We start from the raw sequence: 22867 nt of genomic DNA on the forward strand, positions 1-22867 counted from the left end.
AGAAAATGGAATGAAAATGAAGCACACCAACGTGGCTGCAGCCTTCCCAATATGAAGAAATAACAATCAGAAATGCTCACTCTAATGCAGATGTCTGGTTACGACACTGTGTGGGGCTAGAACAAGGTGATGGAGGTAAGCCCAGCCATGGCTGTTAGAGGGAATGGTGGGCGTATGGTGCGGAGGGCAGTTTTTTGTTTAGTATTTATTTATTTATTTATTTATTGTGTATACAGTGTTCTGCCTACACGTATACCTGCACGCCAGAAGAGGGTGCCAGATCTCATTATAGATGGTTGTGAGCTACCATGTGGTTGCTGGGAATTAAACTCAGGGCCTCTGGAAGAGCAGCCAGTGCTCTTAACCTCTGAGCCATCTCTCCAGCCCCGCAGAGGGTAATTTTTACTTCACCAACTGTTTTCGGACTTTCTGTGTATGCAAAGTTTTTCTTTAAAGCCAGTAGATGGCTTCAAGTGGACAGTGAAGTGTAAAAAGATTTCCACAAAGTCTCTTAAGAAAGTTATTGTTTTCTATAGTTTACATAAGAATTATAAAATAAATTAATAACAGATTCAAATAGTTCACAAGTTAGTCCAAAAGTAGATCAGAGGATACACATACTCCAAATGTGGTAATATAATAATCCACTGGGGTAGAAGGAGAAAACAGTAAGCCTTTTTTATGTCTAGTATTTATTTTTCTTTTCAATTTTGTTTCTCTTATCTCTTCTCTTTTTTTTCTTTCCTTGTTTTGCCCACCCCCCTCTCTCCCTGCATAGGATCTCTCTGTATGGGTCTAGCTCACCTGTAGCTCACCCTCCTATCTCAACTTTCTGAGTGCTAGGATTACAGGTATGTGCTATCATACCCAGCTGAGTTTCTTAACAATTGTTTTCTAATGTACACACAAATAAAAAAGTATATACACATAAGTTAAAATATATAAATGTTGAGCAGCCATGCAATAAATGTTTATTATATATCATTATATTATTGACTGTAAATTATAGAGGAGGGTTATATCCTAAAGAAATTTGATTGAAGGGAGCAGTCAGCAGCACCTGAACAGGAAGTCTGTTGAGAATGCAGTAGTTTGGCAAGGAACATTAATAATGAAGCCTATGCCTGTATGAGGCAGGTAACATGTGGGAAGGCTCTGATTGTTCTCCTCGGCTTTGCTGTGAGCACACAACTCCCAAGAAACCCACTTGGAGGGCTGGAGTGATGGCTCAGCAGTTAAGAGCACACGTTGCCCTTTCAGAGGTCCTGAGTTTGGTTCCCAGCAACCACTCACAACTGCCTCTAACGCCAGCTTCAGGGGGATCTAATAGCCTCTTTTGGCATCTGAGTAAAACTGTACTCACATGCATATACCAACACAGAGACGTGGATAAACATACACATCATTTTTTTAAAAATACATCTTTTAAAAAAAGGTATTTGGAAAGCAAGATTCTTTCTCTGAGCCTTTATGGGTCCATTATAATTGTGCACAAATCTCCTCGTTGGAAAGAGTAGACTCAAAGCTCTCATCAGGAACAGAGGGAGACTGTACTGTTGGTTTATGTCAATATAACACAATCAGAGAGGAGGAACCTCAACTGAGAAAAATGCCTTCCTAAGACTGAGTTGGGGGCAGGCCTGTAGGACATCTTCTTAATTAGTGATTCATGGGGGAGGGAACACCCCTGGGCTGGTGGTTCTGGATTCTATAAGAAAACAGGCTAAGCAAGCCATGAGGTGCAAGCCAGTACGCAGCATGCCTCCAAGACCTCTACCTCTGCATCAGCTCCTGCCTCCAGGCTCCTGCTCTGTTGGAGTGCCTGCCTTGACTTCCCTCAGTGGACTGTGACTTGGGACATGTAAACTAAATAAACCCTTTTCCTCCCCAAGTTGCTTTGGTCATGGTGTTTCATCAATAGCAACCCTAACTAAGATGGAGATTCAAAAAGTTAGGCACCACTACCCCATGAATAATCTTGAAGGTAGTTAAAGCTCAAAGATGATGAATATGAGTAGACAGTCTTCAACTTCTGAATGTTCTTGAAAACAGGAATGTATTCACTCATTGCCTTTGTGCTGGGGTTGGGACACATGGTATAAATTATTCTTGAGTCCATTAAAAAATACTGCTTTACTTCGGGAGCCACTAACAGAATTACAAATGTGGTCTGTGTAGCATATTTTTTAATTATACCATAAAAATATTTGGCCAAAAGAAAGAGGCAGTTGGACAGTGTGGCTAATAGCTCTGCAGAGCTGAGACACTTAGGGGGCATTCCTTGTTGCTATTGTTCAATTAAATCATCAAAGAGAGTTTAAAGCAATGATTTGATAAACCCTGTATCACACTAACTCATCCTCCTTCTGGGTTTTGCTTGTTGATAAAGTATGATGCTTTTTATTCAAATGGAATCTTTCTGTCTCTGCAATAAATTATATTCTAGAGATGAGTCACAGAAAGGCTATTGGTTGCTATGAAATTACAGACAAAACTATACCAACAAGGTTATTATGCTGATGCACACTGGATTTAGGAAGCATAAGAGCAAGAAAAACACAATTTGGAAAACATTTGAAGTTGGGTGTGGTAGCACATGTCTATAATCCCGGCACTCTGGAAGTTTAGGCAGAAGGATCTTGAGTTGTGAGACTCTCTCTTGGCAGGAGATGGGGGGTGTGTGTGTGTGTGTGTGTGTGTGTGTGTGTGTGTGTGTGTGTCTGTGTGTCTGTGTCTGTGTGTCTGTTGGGTGTTAGGGGGAGAAAGACACTAAATTCATCTAGGCCAAAATTTAAAAACTATGAAGATGTATTAAGAAAATTTGAATACATATACACACTTATTGGTTTTCCAAGGGTATCTCAATATCTCAATGTCTAGACTTTGACTAACATTTTCAGCTTATCAGAATTGCTTAATTATAGGAATTAATTAGGGGAGCATTAAAATGTTGTATCTTGAACAAAATGTCTTCAGTCTTGAAGTAATGTACTAGATGACGTATTTATTCACAAGAGCACATATAATTAAGTTTTCAAGCTCTCCCAGTTAAGCTTAATTTGGGGGTTAAAGGTAATTAAGATAAAAAATTTAAAGTCCCCCTGTTGGCTTATGAATCATCTTTTAAGTGCGCATATGGCTCACAGCATACACTATACTAGCCAGCTGCTTACTCCACATGTGGCTACTATACAACACGTGTCGTTTTAACCCTGAAAGACAGCAACAGGGGTCACCTATTGATTTGTAGTGAATATTTAAACTACTGAATGAAAATAATAGCACACCAGATAGAAAAGCGGAAAACTCAGCTAAGCTCAGCACCGAGATTCTGTGAGTGTAACTGTCTCCTCAGGCAACTTAGTGTGTATATGAACGCTGAAAGGAAAGCTATGGGGAGGGCAGTAAAGCCTTTAAAGAGTCTAGATGGCGAGAATGTGGGAATGGAATTTGAGATAGGCAGAGTTTGAGATAGGAGAACAGACACAGGCAGCTCTCGGTCAAGTACATGCATTGCTGAATGAAAAATGGAACAAAACTTTCACTCAGCGATAGGACAGCACATGATCACGCCCCTCCACTGGCTCGCAGATGGAAGGGCAAAGGAAGACACGTGACAGCTGCATCAAGAAAATGCGGGGCCATTCTGTGTTTGTGAGATAACTCTTTTTTTTTTTTTTTGAGAGTTTTTAAGGCAGACATTTACAAGCAGATGTTTAGGTTTCCATTGCCGATCAGAGGGACAGAAAGGGAACAGATGTGGTACAGCTGGATGTGGTTGTGGAAATAATCTCTCAATGGGAGGCAAACTGAGATGCAGCACAGGGTGTGTAAACCTCTCTCCATATCATGAGGTGGCGTCAAACAGTCCTCATGCTTTTGCGATATGGAAAGAGGCAAGCGTGTTGACTTCCGCTCTTACACAGAAAGACAGTGAGGTCCACAGAAGTTGAATGACTTTTCTTAGACTATGGGGGAAAAATATTTAGAGCCAGTGATGGAAAAGGGGACTTCTAGTTATAGGTGTCGCTGCATAGAATTTTTAAAAGTCAAAAAGCCAAAATCAACAATCTAGACCAATTCTCAACCTTCCTAATGCTGTGACTCTTTAATACAGTTCCTCAAGTTGTGGTGACCCCCAATCATAAATTAGTTCGTTGCTACTCCATAACTGTAATTTTGCTACTGTGATGCATTGTAATATAAATATCTGATATGCAGGATATCTGATATATGACCGCCCAAAGGGGTCACAACCCACAGATTGAGAACCACTGATCTAGAGGAATGGTTACTACAAACAGCTTTAGAATACTGCCCCAGCTAGGTGTCTGCCTCATCCACTGTAAGAGCAGAAACTCTCCTGGCAAATAAAAGGCACCTTCAATCTCAGCTTTCTGCTTGTCACTGATAGCAGCCCAGGACTGGCAAGCCCAGGACTAAACAGCAACCAGGAGCCACACGTCATCATCTGCACGTTTGTTCTGACCCTGAAGCAGTGAGTTGGCGGCAAGATGTCACAAGTGTATGAGCCACTCGGCCACGACAGTTCAGCTCGGGGTTTCAAGGCAGCACACCGCTTAAGAAAATGATTTTACATGTCCTCTTAGTTATTACTTTTTATCTCATGCAGCATGCCATCTAGTGGAACTCGTTGTCAGAAAACAGACATATTGACCTAGTTTTACGGCTCTGGGAAGCTTTTGTAGTCTGAGGAGAAATGTGCTATGACATCCCAGGAGGTTTCTAATACATGAACTTCCTGTGGGGGTGGACAGAAACTTTCTGTTGGCGAAGTCAAGAAACTGGTGAAGAGTTACACAGATACCAAGACTAGGCAACAGGATTCCAAGGTCTCTCTGAGGTGAGGAGATGCTACCACTGGTTAAGGAAAGGGCCTATGGTCAGATTTTCCCTCCTGTTTGGAGAGGATGAGGAAGGAGTCTTTGTTTTTAGATGATGAAAACACTGTTTATATCATTTCCTTCCTTTGAGTCATGATTTTTAGGTCATAGATAGATTTATGAGTTATCCTAAGGAATCAGATAATGCAAACAGTCATTGGTGATATTAACAACCTCCAGTTCCAGATAGAATCTAGAAGCAAAGCTTATGAAGAACACAGATACATGAACAACAACAGAATAAAATCTATAAGCATGGTACAGACTTAGACAAAAATCATGAACAGAGTGCTAAATCATTAGCAGTAAGTAGAGTTCAAAAAAAAAAACAAATCAAGAAATGAATATAAAATCCAGCATCCCCATCTTTTGTGTGAACTGGCATAAACATAATTACAAACTAAAATACTAGTCTCTTTGAAATTATTTTTATTGCAAAGTTCCCAAAGAACTGTGATATCAAGGGCCAGGTAGTTTTCTTTTCTTGGTAGCTGAGTTCAGCTTTACAGAATAAAATAAGTGAAGGGGAAAGACAGCTTGTTAAAACATTCTTTAAATAGTATTGTAAGAAATAAATGCTGTTTGTTAGGCTGTAGTTTAACTTGTTTGCATTGGATACTTTTTAATATTTGTTTATTTGAGACAAGGAATATGGCGCCACGTCTACCTTCTTAAAATTCTTTCAACCTCTGCAATACATGAAACCGTTTTAATTGCGATTTCTCATTGCTTAGCAATGTTCCAAGAAATATCAAGCATTTTTTTGTAATAAAGGTTATAGAATTTTTTTTCAAGAGTACTGTTGTACCTAATTTTCAACTTGCTCGTTCTTCCAAGGTACAAAGTGGAGCTTGAATGAAAAGGTGGCTTCTTGTCTACTCATTTGAAATCAGAAATTGTTACTCACTTAGGACTAATTACTATTCCTATGATTCCTTGAGAGGCGCAAGGCTGCTAATGCCTACTTCCCAGGGATCACTGTGGATTTGGGCTGCTGGTTCAGAGATGACCCCGTTGTCAAGATACTCTGAAATAATATGTGGCCGTGCCAGCGCTTGTGAAGTTATCCACTTATGGAGTCTCTTTCCAGAAAGTAACCAGCAGGCTCCATTAAAGCCTGCCAACATTAGGAATAGGAGAATGAGCTGGTAACATTCAAACTAGCAGGCACATGCTCCAGGGCCCTTTTCAAAGTCAACACGCCTGTAGGAGAAGATGTCGAAAGCATGTCATACTCTGCTTCTTTGATCCTGGTGACTGACTGCTGTCATCACGCTAATAAGTTCAATGTCTCCAAACAGCAGCAAGAAAAAAAGTCAAGAAGCGGGCGCAAACAGCGCAGGGTAATGTTTAAATAAGAGCATAAAATCAGGCTATGAAGAAAGACATTCAAGAACAAAGAGTACCTGCAATGCAGTAGAGGAAAATGCCAGGTAATTTAAATGCCACACCCTTGGTGACAATTACAAGTCAGGAACCATTCCTCCTTAGTTACCAAGAAGGTCTCCAGAAACACGTTTGCCTTATAAATTAGAGACAGAATTCTAACACGGAATTTTTCAGCTGATTGACATCGCACCATACACGCTGTTAGCATGCACAATTCCACTTTTAAGGATCTAAAAGCAAGAACTTAGGCAAATGTATGCTCTGCGAAGTGGTAAGTCACACAGAAGCAGAACTTAATAGCAAAGAAAAAAAAAAAAGTGAACCAAACAAGCAATGCATTCCTGTTTGCTACTGACCCTCTTGAGTTGCTGCTGTAACTGCTCCCTCATGGACTCAGGACAATTGTCCAGCTGGGTCTTCTGCTCGGAGTAAAGCTCCTGAAGCCTCTCTAGCTTTTCCCTCTCAGCATCAAGCTTTTCCTTCTCCTGAAGTTCCGAAATCAGAAAACAGAAGAACGGACATTAACCTTCACACCCCAGGCAGGTGCGAGCGAACATCCCCCACTGGGAACAGACAGGCACACGCATACACTAGGAAGGAACAAACAAAGCTTGTTAGTGGTTAGGGCAGAGAGATAAAAGCAGAGGGGAAGACTCTGCCTCCTTCAGACAGCCTCCTTCACCAGGTACCGACAGTTGCCGGCCATTCTCCTTCCCTCCTTCCTGCTGCCACCTACGGCGTGGTGGTAGGGCAGTGGGAAGGGTGAATGCTGGTCCCTGGTCCACAAGGAATGAAAGAGATGCCAACCATATCATATGTTATCCTGGCCAAGAGTCTTTGGTCAGAAAACTGGATAAAAGAAAGGGGCCATTTATTTACCTTGAAGTACCGTCATGATCCAAACTGCTAGAGCATTTGCTAGACTGCTTCAGGAAATGACTCCAGCCTGTTCTCGGGTCAGAAGTGCTTTAGGCACACTCCTGGAAGCCTTCTCATCTGAAATGGTTCTAGCAACGGGGAAAAGCTCTGAGATGAAGCAAGAACATCCAGCAACCAGATCTAACTCAGGCACCAAGAGAGGGGAGAAATGATGGCCAGACTGATTCAAGGGGCAATGGAGGAAAATCAGGCAGATCGGACACAAAGCTAAGACACAGGCTTCCTTAAAATAACACCCCCATACACACACACACACACACACACACACACACACACACACACACACACACGGAAATTATGAAGAGACAAACTCCAAGAGTCCGCAGAAAAAAAGAGGAAAGAAACTATTAAATCCCTCCATGTCACACATACCAAAGTGACTCTGTGTTATAACTGGGAAGTGCTGTGTGCAACAGTGGTGTGGCCCCATAGAGCCCCTCTTGAATTAAACACTATTTGAAGGGAAGCTTAGGCAAGATTCCCACGAGTAACTTTCAGTGTCAACAAATCCACTGTGATTTAATCCTCTTCAGTAAGTTAAATGATTTACGCCTCTTCTAGAACAAAAGATTCTTTTTAAAAAGATGAAGATTTCAAAGAGTTCTGTGACATAAGTTTGTTTTATTAAAATGGCCATGATTTCCTGCACAAACACACATCTAGATTCTTCTTGTTTGTTTGTTTTTTGTTTTTTTGAGAGAGGGTTTCTCTGTGCAACAGCTGTGGCCATCCTGAAACTCACTCTGTAGACCAGACTTGCCTCGAACTCAGAGATCCACCTGCTTCTGCCTTCTTAGTGCTGGGATTAAAGGCGTGCGCTACCACACCCAGCCCTAGATTCTTGAAAAAGCTGTTATGGTTCAAATCTAAAGCTGTGTAACATTAACATCCATCTAGGTTCAGGTGAGTCTCCACTTCTTTTGAGGTGATTTTAAATCTTCAAAGGTAGTTTACGAATCCGTTTTTATTTTCCGCAAAATAATTGAACCAGGAGGTCATAAACTTGAAAACGCTACCCCATTTATCAATCTAGGATAATTCTACAACCACATGAATGAAGTGCAAGACAATTCCTCCAAGCTTCAGTGGTCCACTTGCTCACTGGCTGGCTAGGAGAAAGCCAGGGCACCATTAACAGAGAAGCTGTGCACAAAGACCAAACACCCTGGTCCCTGCTAGGTTCACTCATGAGTTTCAGAATCAATATCCATCCCTTAACATAAATAGCAATACCCAACACTTGCTGATTTCTGGCTAAGAAAATGCTGTTTATTTCCTGTGGATCAAAGACAGTCTGATTTAGACAGCAGAAGAAGTATATCCCAAAAGAGTTCTATTTCTAAATACTGTGTCATCAGACTTGGCAACAACTCTAGTTCTAGACAGGAAAAAAAAAAGAAGACTACGCCTTATAATTAAATATCAAGTGGGCAAGGGCCTGCAATATAAAGTTATTTTGGTAGGAAAGAGTGATACGATATTAGGATATTGGGTAAGATAGAACACCGCTGCTCTCCGACACAGGTCTCAAATCCGAAGACACTACTAAATCATTGCTCCATGCGCTCAGCGTTTCAAATTGTTAATAATAAACACAAACAAAGAATTTGTGAGGAAAAAAAGAAAGTACCTCATGTTTGCATAGTGCCTTCTGTCTGAGATGCTGGAAACGTTTCACAATTCCATACAAGGGCACAGTTAGAAGAATTATGCAAGCAGGCACCATTAGGACCTTCTGCACCTTCACAGCGTATACCAGGAATGCTCCGACCACTGCTTTGGTCCCAGAGCAAAAGCTCAGTGGGGCCAAAGCCAGAGCAGAGGAAGCCAGGGAGGGGAAGGATGCAAAGAGGATTAGTGGCAGGTGGGCTCACACTGATCACAGAGGTGACATCACTCCCTGGGAGCCCTGGGCAGAACAACTCCGAGCCAGAAAGAAATGAATATTCCTCTGTTCTATTGATAGCGCAGGAAGTTTTCAAAGGAAAATTACCAAAGGCACTTAGAGCTAACACATCACCTTCCACAGGAAGGAAAAAAAAAAAGTATTCCAGAGTTCAAGGTGTCTTGCTTTTCACAGGTAAATTTTTAAAATGGAGGGTTATTCCCTTTACCAGGTTTATGAGAGTAAATACCCCTATTTTAAAGACAATAGACATGGTGGTATTTTCCAAACACCAAAGTAGAAATAAGTATAATGTTTTTTTAAAAGGTTTGTTCTTCTTTTAAGATTTAAGTCAATTTTAAAGAAATAAATGACTAAAATGTAACAAGTTTTGCTTTGTTGAAAAAATAAGGCTATGTAAAGACAGGCTATTCTCCAGCAAAAACCCCGTTTACAAGGAGACACTTATAAATGCAAGAGCAGACTCATGTGCTCAGAGGTTGGCTGCTCCTTTAGGGACCATTCTCTGTTCTGGGTTGGCCTTGTTTTCTGGCTGTGCATGGGCAAAATTCAGCTGGGTCAATGCCCATTATTAGGTCCTGCCTGTTTTGAACATTTAAGTTTTCTTCTCATACAAAGTTAATGGTAAGTTATTCACAGATACATTGAAGTAGAAATCAGTGTACACATGTTAGCTTGTGTCGTGGCCCCTCAGTACCTTTACGAGATTGCTTCTGGGACTACCAAGGTTAATGAAGTCCAGGCATGCTCAAACCTTTTATAAAATGGTGTAGCATTTGCATGTAACCCACTCCGCTCCTCGCTCATAGCTTAAATCCCCTCTAGATTACTATGTTTAACACAATGGAAATGATGTGCAAACAGCTGTTGTCCAGAATTGGGCAAGGAACAATGATAGGAACATCTACATGTGTTTTGTACAGACATTTGTTGTTGTTTTTAATACTACCGACTCTTGATTAGTTGAACCTGTGGCTGTGGAATGTAAGGATGCAGACAGCTGGATGTCTTTGTTTATGCAGATGATTTGTTCATTCACTTACTAAAGATAAAGAGAGAACTGGAGATAGACAAAAGAAGGGTTGTTCATTCTCTTTTCACTGCAAAAATGCTTTTAGTCCTCTGGTCCCCTGCCCTGGTTACTTACTCACTGGAACATCGCCGCAAGAATTTACAGATACTATTTCCAAAACTTGACTCAGTCACAAACAGAGAGATATAAGACAGACTAAGAAATGGTCAAAAAAATTCTCTCTGTTTTCTTCCATGTTGTCAGATTGAGAATGTCTGGGACTAGGAGAGGCAAAGGCATTTACAGTTTCATTTTTCTAATGACAAAAACCAGTAATTTAAAAATCAACCAAATATTGTTCCTATGGGCTGGGGAAATAACTCAAGTTGGAGACTCCAAGTTTGAGTGTCCAGAGCCCATGTGGAGTTGATGTGGCAGCATGTGTCTGTAATGCCAACACTCCTCCAGTGAGATGGGAGGTAGAGAGAGGAGGCTCTTCGGTATTAAATTAAAGAATTAAAGTCCACGTTTGTCATTTTCAGATGCTTTAGCTCAGACCACAGCACACAGTAGGTACTCAGGCCGCATTGATAGGTGGAGCTCTGGCTCAGGTTTGGAACTGATGCAGCAAGGTGTTAAATCTATGACGCCCAAGCCATGAGTCAAGGGGAAGGCCTTTCACAGCTTTCCCCAAACACACTGAGCAACCCTTTCCTTCCAGTTCCTAAAACCTGTGTAAGCTTGGGAGGTGAGTATCCCAATAGACTCACTGATCAGCCAACAGATAAGCCAATGTTTCAAACCTGCAATCAATTACTTGCCCTTTATTTACACAGCTAATGAGTAGTCTGTGTATAAAAACAGGGAAATCTGAACAGAGGACTTCTGTAATCAAGAAACACTAGAGAAAAAAAAAAAAAGTCCTATCGGGAATCCAGTTGGTTTTTAATCCTCAAATCCCACGATCTAATTCCACTTCCTCTAGCCAGGGAGCTGACTTTGAAATGTAAGAAAGAGGCCCTGGAAAGGCCGGCTCCTCCTAACCCTAACTGTGACCTGGCAAATGTGCTACCCTCCTGGTATTAACACCTGCCAGGAATGTGAGCCAGGCTGCTGCCTTCCCCTGGGGCTCTGAAGGAAGGACAGGGAGGAAGTAGCAGGTACTTTGGCAAGATGATAATGAGAAATAAAACGTAGCCACGTCACATGCAGTGATATTTGCTTATTGTAGAACAGCTAGAGATTTTCAGTTTTCATCCTGGATTTATGTCATGGTGACAGTGACCTACGCTTCAGCTCACAGTTCAGTGTGTGTAGATGAGGATGGCCACAGTCCCACAACGTAGATACAAATAGATGAAGCAACAAAAGATTCATCTTCAAAGGAAAGAATAGCTTGAGTTTTATGATTATCATCTGGGTAATGGAAAGACTTAACCAAAAGTAAGGAAGTGGGCCTTTCCTTTGAACATCATGTTTGATTTTCAGCCCAAGTGACTATTGTACTTCTTATATGTTAAGATAATTTCAAAAGAGAGGAAGTTGAGAAGCTATTTTTAATATAGTCAAAAATAGACAAAGATAAAAGAAAAAAACATACAAAAAAGATGCGCGTGTCCACACTTTCTCCCAAATCAAGCTTTGCTCTTGAAGTAGGGAGGGAATAGAGAGAAAACAGGAGAAATTTCAACCTTTCCAAACCCAGCCTGGGTATAGGATCCTGGGTGTATGGGAGCCTGGGTGCACAGGGGCCTGGGTGTACAGGGTCCTAGGTGTACAGGGGCCTGGGTGTACAGGAGCCCGGGTGTACAGGGGCCTGGGTGTATGTGGTGTGTAGCCTCCCCACCTTGTCGTCAAGGTAAACAACCCCCTCTCCTTTCTTTGCTTAATGTGATGCAAAAAGGGATGATGGTCTCTTTGCTTAGTGCCTTACTAAATCAACATCCCCTCTGAGTTCATGGTGAAGTCAGGAACTCGTATTTGTTCAGGGTTTATCTACGTTTATAGTGGCTATATGTGTGATATGGTTACTATCCCAGAATAGCAACAGGCAGGGGAGGGGGCCTTTATCTCAAGAGTCACATGGAAACAAACCGACCATGGTTCCCCCAAGATGAGTGAAGAGCTAGACCAAGAACCAAGAGAAAAAATGTTCAGTAATGGACATATATGTATGTATGTCTTATCCATATTTTATCGTGTATGTGTAATTACTTCCATTTTATGTGGTAACATATAATTATCACATATAATATGTACAATTTTAAGTAAGTAAAATAAAATCATAGTCCCCAAACCAGGTAAACTAAATAAAATGAAAGACCAGTCTCAAGCGCCAAGGAAACACTGTCAGCACTTTCATATCAAGATCTGAATTCTGTTATGATATTAAGCACTTTTCCTGTGTTTCTAGGCCTTCCTCGTCTGCAAGAAACTAGGGCAGGTGGCTGGAAAGATGACTGCAGTTATGAGTACTGGCTTCTGTTCCAGAGGACCAGGGTTCAATACCTAGTGCCCACACAATGGCTCAATACCATCTCTATAAAACTCCAGTTCCAGGGGGATCTGATGCCCTCTTCTGGACTCCTTGGAAACTGCACACACGGGGCACTGACAGACATTCAGGCAGAACACGCATACATGTGAAATAAATAAAAATCTCAAAAAAAAAAAAAAAAAAGTAGAGCAGGATTACAGGATGTGCTGGGAGCATCTGAATCAGAGCTTGCCCACTGGGGATATCTTCAGGTTTTACTTTCCTCATTCCCCGCTTTATGTCTGAGCAAAGCAACAGGTGTGTGGAAAGGGAAACATAATCCCAAAGGGCAAAGGCCATTTCCTCCTGCTGTCTTACACCCTGGCTTGACTGGCAGTGTGATTACAGGCCTCTGGCATGTGCACGCGGGCAGCCCATCCCAGCTGTCCTGACACTTGGCTGCACACAGCTCTTTGGCAGGTGTTTGGCTCCCTTTCCTTTTGTCATGCCCAGCCTGGACCGGCTGTTAGCAGGGGAGTCCAAGGACAATATTCCCCAAGCACACTGGGCAGAGTTTTGGAAGCTACTACAAGCTGGATAAACAGTGGTAACAGTGCTTCCCTTGTCTCATTGGCTAGAGGGGGAAATACATATCTAATAATCCCCCCAAATGCAAATAATAAAGTGCCATGACGAAAGGATTGAAAGAGCAATAAGAGAGATGAGCTCCCGACTAGAAAACACTGGGAACCCTTTCTGGAAAACTAATAGTAAAGCTGTGCCCCTGGAGACAGAAACAAGGTGCGGCCTATGACAAGGGAGGTCCAGGTGGGGGAGCAGCCACTGAGAATGGCCTGGGTGGGGAGGAGGTGAGGCAGGAGGAGGTGAGGCAGAGGAGATCTCAGCACAAACAGTGAGAAAGCCACAGTGAGAGGGGCCTCAGTGTGGGGAGGACGGTGACGGTTGGCAGGAAAGTTTAGGTGTGGATAACTTTTCCCACGCTACATCTCAGTGCAACTTGAATTAGAGTTAAAAGAATTCTATGACCTAATTTCTGTTTTTTAAAAAAAGAAGTAGCATGGCTGATATGAAGGGAATGGACTAAAGAACGGAATGGACTTAAGATGTGAAGAGAGTGGAATGGACTGAAGATGTGAAGGGAATGGAATAGACTGAAGATGTGAAGGGAATGGACTGAAGAACAGAATGGACCGAAGAGGCAAAAGCCCAAAAGCGAAAAGAAGGGATTTTGATGAATTCAAAGAGAATGCTGTCAGGGGAGATGTAGAGACTTTAGTAATTGAAAAAACGCTGTGGTCATAGATTATGTTATGGTGAAGGGTGTGTTAAAATCAGCATCCAGGTTCCTGCTGGAGCCATCAACTGGGTAGAGCTGAACGTTCTTAGATTCAGAAAACTGGAGGATGTGTGTGGGGGAGAGAAAGCAGATGTGACCCACAAGGAGTAGGAGATCAAGAGTTCCATTGTGGATATGTTCAGTTGAAAACAGCTATGAAATATCTGTGGGGAGATGTCAGGTGGGCTACGCAAGTTCAGAACAGAGTTGTTGGCTAGACGTGTGCATGCGAGTCACCATCATACCAGGTTAATAGAAGCCATGGCTTTATAAGAAATACCAAGATAGGGCTGGAGAGATGGCTCAGAGGTTAAGAGCATTGCTTGCTCTTCCAAAAGTCCTGAGTTCAACTCCCAGCAGCCACATGGTGGCTCACAACCATCTGTAATGAGATCTGGTGCCCTCTTCTGGCCTGCAGGGATACTTGTAGACAGAACACTGTATACATAATAAATAAATAAATTTAAAAAAAAAAGAAATACCAGGATAAAAGAACTGAGTCCAGGTCATAGACGAATACTGGAGAGATCAGAGTAAGAGAAAGGGAGCTGAGGAAATATCTCAGTCAGTGTAGTGCTTGCCATGAAAACAGAAGGATCCCCTAAACCCACACTAAAAAACATCCATGTGTGGTGGCACACTGGGAAGGCAGGGACAGGTGATCTTTGGGGCTCATTAGCCAGCCTGCTTAGCTTAATTGGTGATTTACAGGCCAGTGAGAGACCCTGTCTCAAAAAAGCAAGGTGGGAACCAGGGTGATGGCTGTTAAGTCAGATGACCTGACTTTGATGCCCCTGGGCTACATGGTGGAAGACAAGCACCAACTCCTATAAGTTGTTCTCTGACCTCCACACACACACACACACGCCATAGAGCGTGCACAAACAGAATAATTTTTAAAGGACAAGGCAGATGGTCCCTGAAGAACAACACCTGAGGTTGACCTCTGGCCTCCACATGAGCCTGTACACAAGTGCACACCCTCCCCTGCCGACACAGACATTGGTGCAAGACCAAGAACACCAGGAGAGGATGACCTACAGAGCAAAGTGGGAGAAGGCAGGGAAAAAAAAAGCCATGAGAAAAAATTGTCCACTGGATTGAATGCCACTCAGGAGCCTAACCACAAGAGTCTGAAAAGCAGAGTGGGCTGGAAGGTGCTGAAGTCCTTAGACGTCTTAAAAGGAGACATTGGACGGAGCAGTAGAGACCAAGCCAACTGGAATGGAAAGGATGCTGAATCGGCAAATGAAGAAGAGACACCGTGTCTGCCAGTCAAATTGTTTAAGAAGTTTAGGATGCAGAGAGAAGGTATCTATTTTAACTGATGATATTCTAAGATAATAGTAGTAGTGTGCTAACAGTACAGGTACGGTAAACTGGCAAGGTTGGTGTAGAAATGCTTGAAGTCTTGAGAGGTCAGATGGGACGGCCGAACATAGAGGGCTAGAAATTCCCGTGTCAGAAAATGCTAGAACAAGTTTCTTTATGATATAGGACAATTCTGCCAAGCAGTCAGTGGTAAGTCACTCTCTCTTTGGCTGTTTAGAATATGTAGTGACACCATCTGGCCCAGTCTTTGTTTCCGATCCCCCCGCCCCAGTCCTCTTTGGGAGCCCCTTACCCAAAGCCTGTTTCTGACATTTTTCACACCATGTGCTGAGAGACAATAACTCCACCTGCCAAGACCCACTAATCCCCTAACAGCTGCAGGATCTGGTCCATACCCTGAACTCTCCTTCTCGAATAGCTGGTCAGGAGGGATGGAGGGACTGAGCTGGCTTCTGGGCTTGTTTCTGCCAATGCTGCAGGATTTTTCTCTCTCCCTTAGGTCTTGAACACAGCACAGCTTTCCCTGGGAAGTCAGACCCAGCATTAGCCCAACTTGCTTCACTTTTGTGAATTTGATGCTAATGACAGGAAGACACTCGACATGGAGACAGTGCTACAGGCGAGCTATGCAAAAATAAGCAGTCACACTGGTTGGAGTGGCAGAGAGTTCACAGGGAACGTAATGCCCTGTTCTTAAGCCCCATGAGATTTCCATCATGGCCCAAACTGCAGTATGATCATTACAGCATAAATTCCATTTAATTAGTATTTTTGAATGATAAAATACTAACTATACCAAAACAAGACGTCTGATACCACCAACAAAAGTTTCTGGATATCTCAATGCAAAGTCTTTGAATAAGAAGATAAGCCACGAACTGAGACTGCCTATATTTCAGTGTGTGTGTGTGTGTGTGTGTGTGTGTGTGTGTGTGTGTGTGTGTGTGTGTGTGTTGAGGGGGGGGGTATATTCACACACCATGGCACACATGTGAGAGTCAGAGGACATCGGCTGTTAGTCATTTTCTTTTACTTTGAGGCAGGGTCTCTCTAGTTTTGCCACTGTGTTGCATATTCTGGGCTAGCTGGCCTGAGAGCTTCTTAGGGATTCTCCCATCTCCACTTCCCACCTTGCTGGAGGAATTAGACACATCCTGGGATTACAGACTCATGCCTCCATGTCTGGCTTTCCATTTGGGTTCAAAAGACCCTAACTCAGGTTGTCAAGCTTCCACAGCAAGGGTTTTTACCTTCTGAGTCGTCTAACTCCCAGCCCCATACTTCAGGTTTATTCAGTTAACTCTTTGACTTGACTGTGAGCTAAAGAAAAACATGCCCACTATCCAAATAGGTTTCTGGAAATTTGAAAGTTGTAGAAGGAGCCTACACAAAGTCTGAGATGAAAAGGCTATGCAGTTTAATTATGACATTTAGAAAATCAAGTGGAATGTGTACACCAGCTTCCATTTCTCACAAAGTAGTTCCAAGCTCAGCCTTTGGCAATGAAATCCAATGCCCTTATTTACAGGTCTCAACCAGATAGGAGCCTTAAAAGGAAGTCACATGCAGTAGAAATTCCTTCCACACATGAACAGTAGAACCTACTCAAATTGAAACTTTTTTTTCCCCTTTTTCTTTGCTTAATAGAGAACACGATAGGCAGGAAAGGCTGTGTTAAATCTTGTTTGCTTCTTGCTAACCTAATTTGGAATTTTATTTTAAATTTTAGGCTTAGTCCAGCTGTTACTAAATCATAATGGAAGAGGAATGCATACTATTTCCAAGAGGGGGAAAATTCCTCACTAACCGACTAGCACTTTTCATTCTAAGTTCTGCAAATTACTTCCCACGGTTTCCCTAGTGGCTGTCAGCTAACACTCAAGTTGTGGCCTGAAACACATAAGCAAGACCTGAGCACAGTGTCACCTGTGGCCTGCAGATCACTTGGCAGTGTGTGGGGACCGCCCCTGAAAACAGCAACACCTTTATTCAAGGAGCAGCAGCGCACTTGCATTGGTGACAATGGCAAGGCCGGGAACTTGAGATGAATGGGGACCATTCATCTTCTCAATGAACAGGAAAGTAAACAGAAATGAGGCAGCTCCGTTTGACTATGCCCAAGCCAACCTGCAAGGACACTCGTGACAAGCATGCTCAGTACACTAAAAGTAATAAAAAAAAAATTCAAACAAACGAACAACAGTAGAGTCGGAAAAGGAGGGAGGCTCATGGGGAAAAGGAACTTACTCATGAAGCCGGACCAGGCTGCCATGAGATACGAAGGTTTCTCAGCACCTACAGTCTGTTACCTGGCAGGACTTTGTTTGTGACAACAGAGGACCTTAGAACTTCTTTCGAAGGCCACATGATTCAGCCCAAATCATGTAATTCCACTGAACATTTCAATTCCAGGGGTTGGGACCCCCGCCTTCCCCGTAAAAAGCACATTCTAATGCAGCCCGTTTACCTTGGTCTTTTCCCCTACGATGTTCTTTTCTAGTTCCGTGATTTTCCGGTTTAGATGATCCAGAATCTCCTTCTCCTTCATGAGCTCAGCCGTCTCGGATTTCTGCTCTCCATCCAAAAGAGCGCATTCCATATCCAACTAAGGACATAAAAGACAGCTCAGAAACATTTCACCTTCAGGAACGACTGCCCACTGCTGAGGTGCAGGCTTAACAAGAGTCTCATCAAGTGTTACTGACCAGCCAGATGGTGGGTTTCAGGCATGGAACCTGGGATGCCTGTCTAAGAAAGCCAGTGGGGAGGGGGAGCCCACTATGTAGTGGCTTAAAAAGCTAATTACCTGACCGCTTCACTTTTCTGTGGCAACTTCTCTTCAGGGCTATTTTGCCTATTTGCTTAGGCTTTAGCTCAAGAATCATCTACCTTGAGTCCAACCAGCTCTTGCTTGTCCCTGGAGTCTGAGGGGTGAACATTATCCCAGCCCCAGAAGAGAGGCCCACATTCCTGGCGGATTCCGGGGGTGGGGGTTCAGGACACGGTGACAGGTGAGGAGTCCCCTCACTGTGCTCTCAGGACTATTGGCACCATCTGTGGGTGCTGACATGCAGACTCCACCTCCCAGTCCTGGCAGAATTCTGTGTTTTTTGCCACTCCATACGACGGTAAAATTAAAACTGCCACTACCTTCTGCTTCTATTAAACAAGCGAGTCTACCTCCTGTTCTGCAAATCTGTAGAAAGCTGGCTTTATGTTGAATTCATATGTGAATCCCCTTATAGTACCTACATGATACCAGTGCATAGTAAGAATGCTCAGAAAAGGTTAGGTGGAGTTGAATTTGAATACTTCATAAACAGAGATTAATTTAGCAATTGATCCTGCAATCAGAAAGCATATATCGTACTAATCAAAAAAGTTTGGCCAGATATAAAGTACATTAAAGCTGGCTTAATATGTTTATGTCTATGTCATCAGATTACACACCCCTCCCCCACCCCCCCTCCACCCCCCACCCCCCCCACCCCCCCACCCCACCCCCACCCCCCCAGAATGTGAGGCAGGGCACTTCTACAAATGATTCCCACTGAACAAATGTTTGCTCATGTTGACCTCTATGAATTCACCTCTCAGGGCTGGTCCACAATGAGCAGAAATATCTAAGCTGATGGGGGGGAGGGGGGATAGAGAAAAAAAGCCGGGCGGTGGTGGCGCATGCCTTTAATCCCAGCACTGGGGAGGCAGAGGCAGGCGGATCTCTGAGTTCGAGGCCAGCCTGGGCTACAGAGTGAGTTCCAGGAAAGGCTCCAAAACTACACAGAAAAACCCTGTCTCAACAACAAGAGAGAGAGAGAGAGAGAGAGAGAGAGAGAGAGAGAGAGAGAGAGAGAGAGAGAGAGGGAGAGGGAGAGGGAGAGGAGTGAGCTCCTAGCTTATACCTCTCTGGAAGATTCATCCATTTGGTCATTTATATCTTTGACTTTCTGTTCAAGCTCCTCAAGGTTGTTCAGAATCACCATCCGGGCATCTTCCATTGCAGCCAACTCCCGAGTCCTCTGTTCCTCACCTATATCCTCCGGCGTCTGGGGTCAAGCAAAACAGATATGAGTTATTCACACTTCAGTTCTAGAATTTTCCTATTAGTCTTCTAAAGCAGCTGCAAGGCGAGTGTTGGTGTCCCTCCACGTGGGTATGCCTGGGAGGGCCAGCCTGAGCTACATGAGACCTTTTCTCAACCAAACACAGTAAATCAATGAAAAAGCATTTTAAAGTTCCATTGAACCATGATGCATTTTCTCATAGAGACTACACTGCTCTACTCAATTACACACCTAGACGAGAGCCAACAAGCCAACTTCCATTCACAAATTCACATCGTTTTTCAGCTCAAAGAACTACGAGGCTATCCAGATGAGGACGTGGCAGGAGGCAGAGATGAAGTGGCTTCTCCAAGTGTTACAAAGTTCAACACACACACAGCAGGGAACCAGAAACAAGGCTGGACCTTTGACACCTTCCTGCGGGGGATCTCTCAGCATGTTGCTATGTTGCTAGCTTCCTTACAAGTTCTATCTGTAGAAACCTTCTAAACCTGTAGCCACGCTGCTAGGTTTTGCTATCAGGGTTGCCTCCGAAAGAGTATTGATACTTTCTTTTTTGCTTCTAATACAAGGTGGACATCAGTTTTGACACGACCATGCCACACAGCGTCAAGTGGCACATTTGATATTGCTAGGGGATGCCTCATGTGCTGTGTTAGCTCACTCCTCACTAACCTGGTCTTATAGACCATCTTCTTACATAGTTAATATATCAACGGGACTTAAAATGCAACCCTGGTCACCATTCATTTCATGGAAGAACCCAGGTTTCACGGAAAGGGACGAGACTACCCAGCACATGCAGTGACAGCGCATTCTCATAGTCTCACCCATTTATTGGTAAATTTCGGGGGAAGAAAGGAATGTTGTGGATGGTGTACAAAGCCCAACATGCCCATTGCTTAAAAAGAAAACAGACGACATCAAAATTGCCTCGTCTCCCCAGGACTTTGGATTAGCTATCTTGAGTATCACCGGGGGAAGATAAAAACTTACTATATAAAGAGAGATGCCGGGGTTGTTACATAGCATGATTTAATTTTTACGTCTCTTGGAATAAAGTGATTTTTGGATGAGTAAGTTGGTGACCAGCTATTCCACAACTTAAAAATGAAAACATCAGCCCCGTTAAGTACATTCTTGAGGATTCTTCCTTAATACTTAAAAAGATCATTCACAGGACATGGTGGTAAATACTTACAATCCCAGGACGCAGGAAGTCGTGGCAGAAGGACTACCCATAATTCATGACCAGCTTGATCTACATATCAAGGTTGAGGCCAGTCAGGGCTACATAGGCAGACCAGGTCTCAGAAAACCAACCAACCATCCAAATAAACAAACATCACAGTAATTAGAGTACCCAAACAATCATTGCACCTAAGCGCACCACACTGGGTTTATTTAATTTGTTTTCTAATCCTGTTATAACTTTAACAAAATTTATACCATGTCATATTCTACATTATTTATTTGTATTCATTTTTTTACCCTATTTAGTAGTTCCAAAAGGAGACTGAACAATTAAAAATTCACAATCTTGGCCCAGTACGGTGGCTCACATCTTTAATCCCAGCACTCCTGAGGCAGAGATAAGCAGATCTCTGTGAGTTTAAGACCAGTCTGGTCTAGTGAGTTCTAAGCCAGTGGGGACTACAAAGAGAAACACTATCTCACTATGGCACACTACAGCTTCCATGACAAGATTTTTTTTCCTTTTAAATTTTATTTTTAGGGAGGAGCTTGCAAGGGCAGAGGGCAGATACGAAGGAATGGGTAGATGAATGGGATTGGAGCGCAAGATGTGAAATCCACCAAGAAACAATAAAAAGTTAAAAAAAAATAAAATTGGTATCTCAGTAGGTTAGAACAAAGGTACATAGGCCTTTCAAGCTTTGACATTATTTTATTGTCATCTTAAGTCTACCATCTTACCAACTAATAAGACAACTTCTGACCTTTCTAACACAAGAGTGGGGTTTATTGTCTCGGTGATCAGGCGCTTGCTTTAGATCGGGAGGAGTGTCTAACAGTGAATGGCACTCAACAGCGCTGCCCAGTAACTGCAGCAGGAAAGCCTTGGAAGGCCTTCAGAAAGCCTCGGAAGGCCAGGATCCTGTTGGGTCAGCACTGCATATCAGGTTTCTACTTCCAACAGGGTTTAAATATATCTGTCACCAGTGGAAGCAAAGCATTTAGAGAAGACAAAACAAACGGACAGTTTGCAGACTGTACACTGTGTCAGTTGGGAGTGAAGATAATTAACAACAGAAATGCTAAGTATTTACATGACCCAGGACTTTTAGAAACTTTATCACAACGAGCATATTTAACAGACAAGAGAGCACTTACTGTAATAAAGGTACATAAGGGTTGTTGGAAGTTGTTGGGATAGATTCACGAGGCATTTTAAAATGCATGCTTTGGTTTGTTTTTGAAGAGTCTTTATTTGTATATTTTGCCTGCATGCATATCTGTGCCAAAGGGGACCAGAAGAGGGCATCAGATCCCCTAGAACTGGAGTTATAGCAGTTGTGAGCCATTTGAGGTGGGTACTGGGAATCGAACCCAGATCCTCTGCAGGAACAGCAAATACTTTTAACCAATGAGACATCTCTCCAGTCACCAAACTGAATGCTTGGTGACAGAACAGAAAGAAAGTTTTATTGTAATCTCATTAATTAACAGAATAAAGAAAATTGGTGGAGAACCAAACCTGTGACAGGATAGCTTTAATTATGCAGTGACCAAAAAGTGAAATTTTAAACACATTACCCTCTATTTCAATGGTGGGATGTATTCTTATAGTAATATGGCACTCTTCCAGTAGCCATACCGCACCCGTATGCACATCAGCAAATATGTCATCTTTGAGGTAACGTGGTCCACAGACAGAAAAAAGAAGAGAGGATAGGGACAAGACGATTTCTACGCCCGCCACTTTTTGTAGACCTCCACAGCTTGCTGAGGTGCGTGGCTTTTCACTGTTGATGGAACAATTACTGAAAAACAGGTCTGGGGCTGTCTATGAGTCAGCTGCCTCAGGTGGGCGTAGATAGCATCACAAAGGCCATTCAAACTGTGTTTCCAAGGATGTGGACAGCTTTCAGTGTTCAGTAAACTAAGCTCCTGACTGGTAAATTTTAGGTTTCCTAAATGCTATAAAATTTTTTTTTTAATGATAGGTTTTGAGTGTGTGTGTGTGTGTGTGTGTGTGTTTTAACATTCCTCTCTTTTCTACTTTCCCACTGACCAATTTAACTAATAACAAGTACTATACTTCATTAAGCAAATAATCCAGAAACACAGTATTAGGAAGAGTATTAGAAACACCCCAAAGAGAGGGCCAGGAAGTTTGTCTAAGTTTTCTGTTTCTTGAGTTATCACATGCCTATATTTGAAAAGTAGGTGAAAACTTTTCCTTTGGAACCTATCACCCTCTCGTTTGCACCCCAGTGTGCTTGGTGGCCATCTGAGACAAGTTTGAT

General features: G+C 42.8%; 1 protein-coding gene and 1 long non-coding RNA gene across 10 annotated transcripts in view; one reads left to right on the top strand and one right to left on the bottom strand.

Moving 5' to 3' along the window:
* Positions 1-22867, bottom strand: part of Phldb2 (pleckstrin homology like domain family B member 2) — a 101197-nt gene that overhangs the window by 34782 nt on the left and 43548 nt on the right. For 7 of the 9 annotated variants that reach the window (XM_052740813.1, XM_052740814.1, XM_052740815.1 and 4 more), the window contains 3 exons: positions 19218-19361; positions 17783-17920; positions 6650-6778 (listed from right to left, as the gene is read on the bottom strand). In XM_052740813.1, the coding sequence (XP_052596773.1) occupies positions 6650-6778; positions 17783-17920; positions 19218-19361 (411 nt within the window). The remainder of the gene's footprint in view (positions 1-6649; positions 6779-17782; positions 17921-19217; positions 19362-22867) is intronic. The other 2 variants (XM_052740817.1, XM_052740820.1) reach the window with 1 other exon arrangement.
* LOC128112076 (uncharacterized) lies at positions 4-17774 on the top strand. Its single transcript, XR_008218837.1, has 3 exons — positions 4-135; positions 779-851; positions 17045-17774. It is a non-coding gene; the product is annotated as an uncharacterized LOC128112076 (long non-coding RNA).

Source organism: Peromyscus californicus, unplaced genomic scaffold, assembly GCF_007827085.1.
Source record: "Peromyscus californicus insignis strain IS unplaced genomic scaffold, ASM782708v3 Scaffold_16__1_contigs__length_79575227, whole genome shotgun sequence".
Lineage (NCBI taxonomy): Eukaryota > Metazoa > Chordata > Mammalia > Rodentia > Cricetidae > Peromyscus > Peromyscus californicus.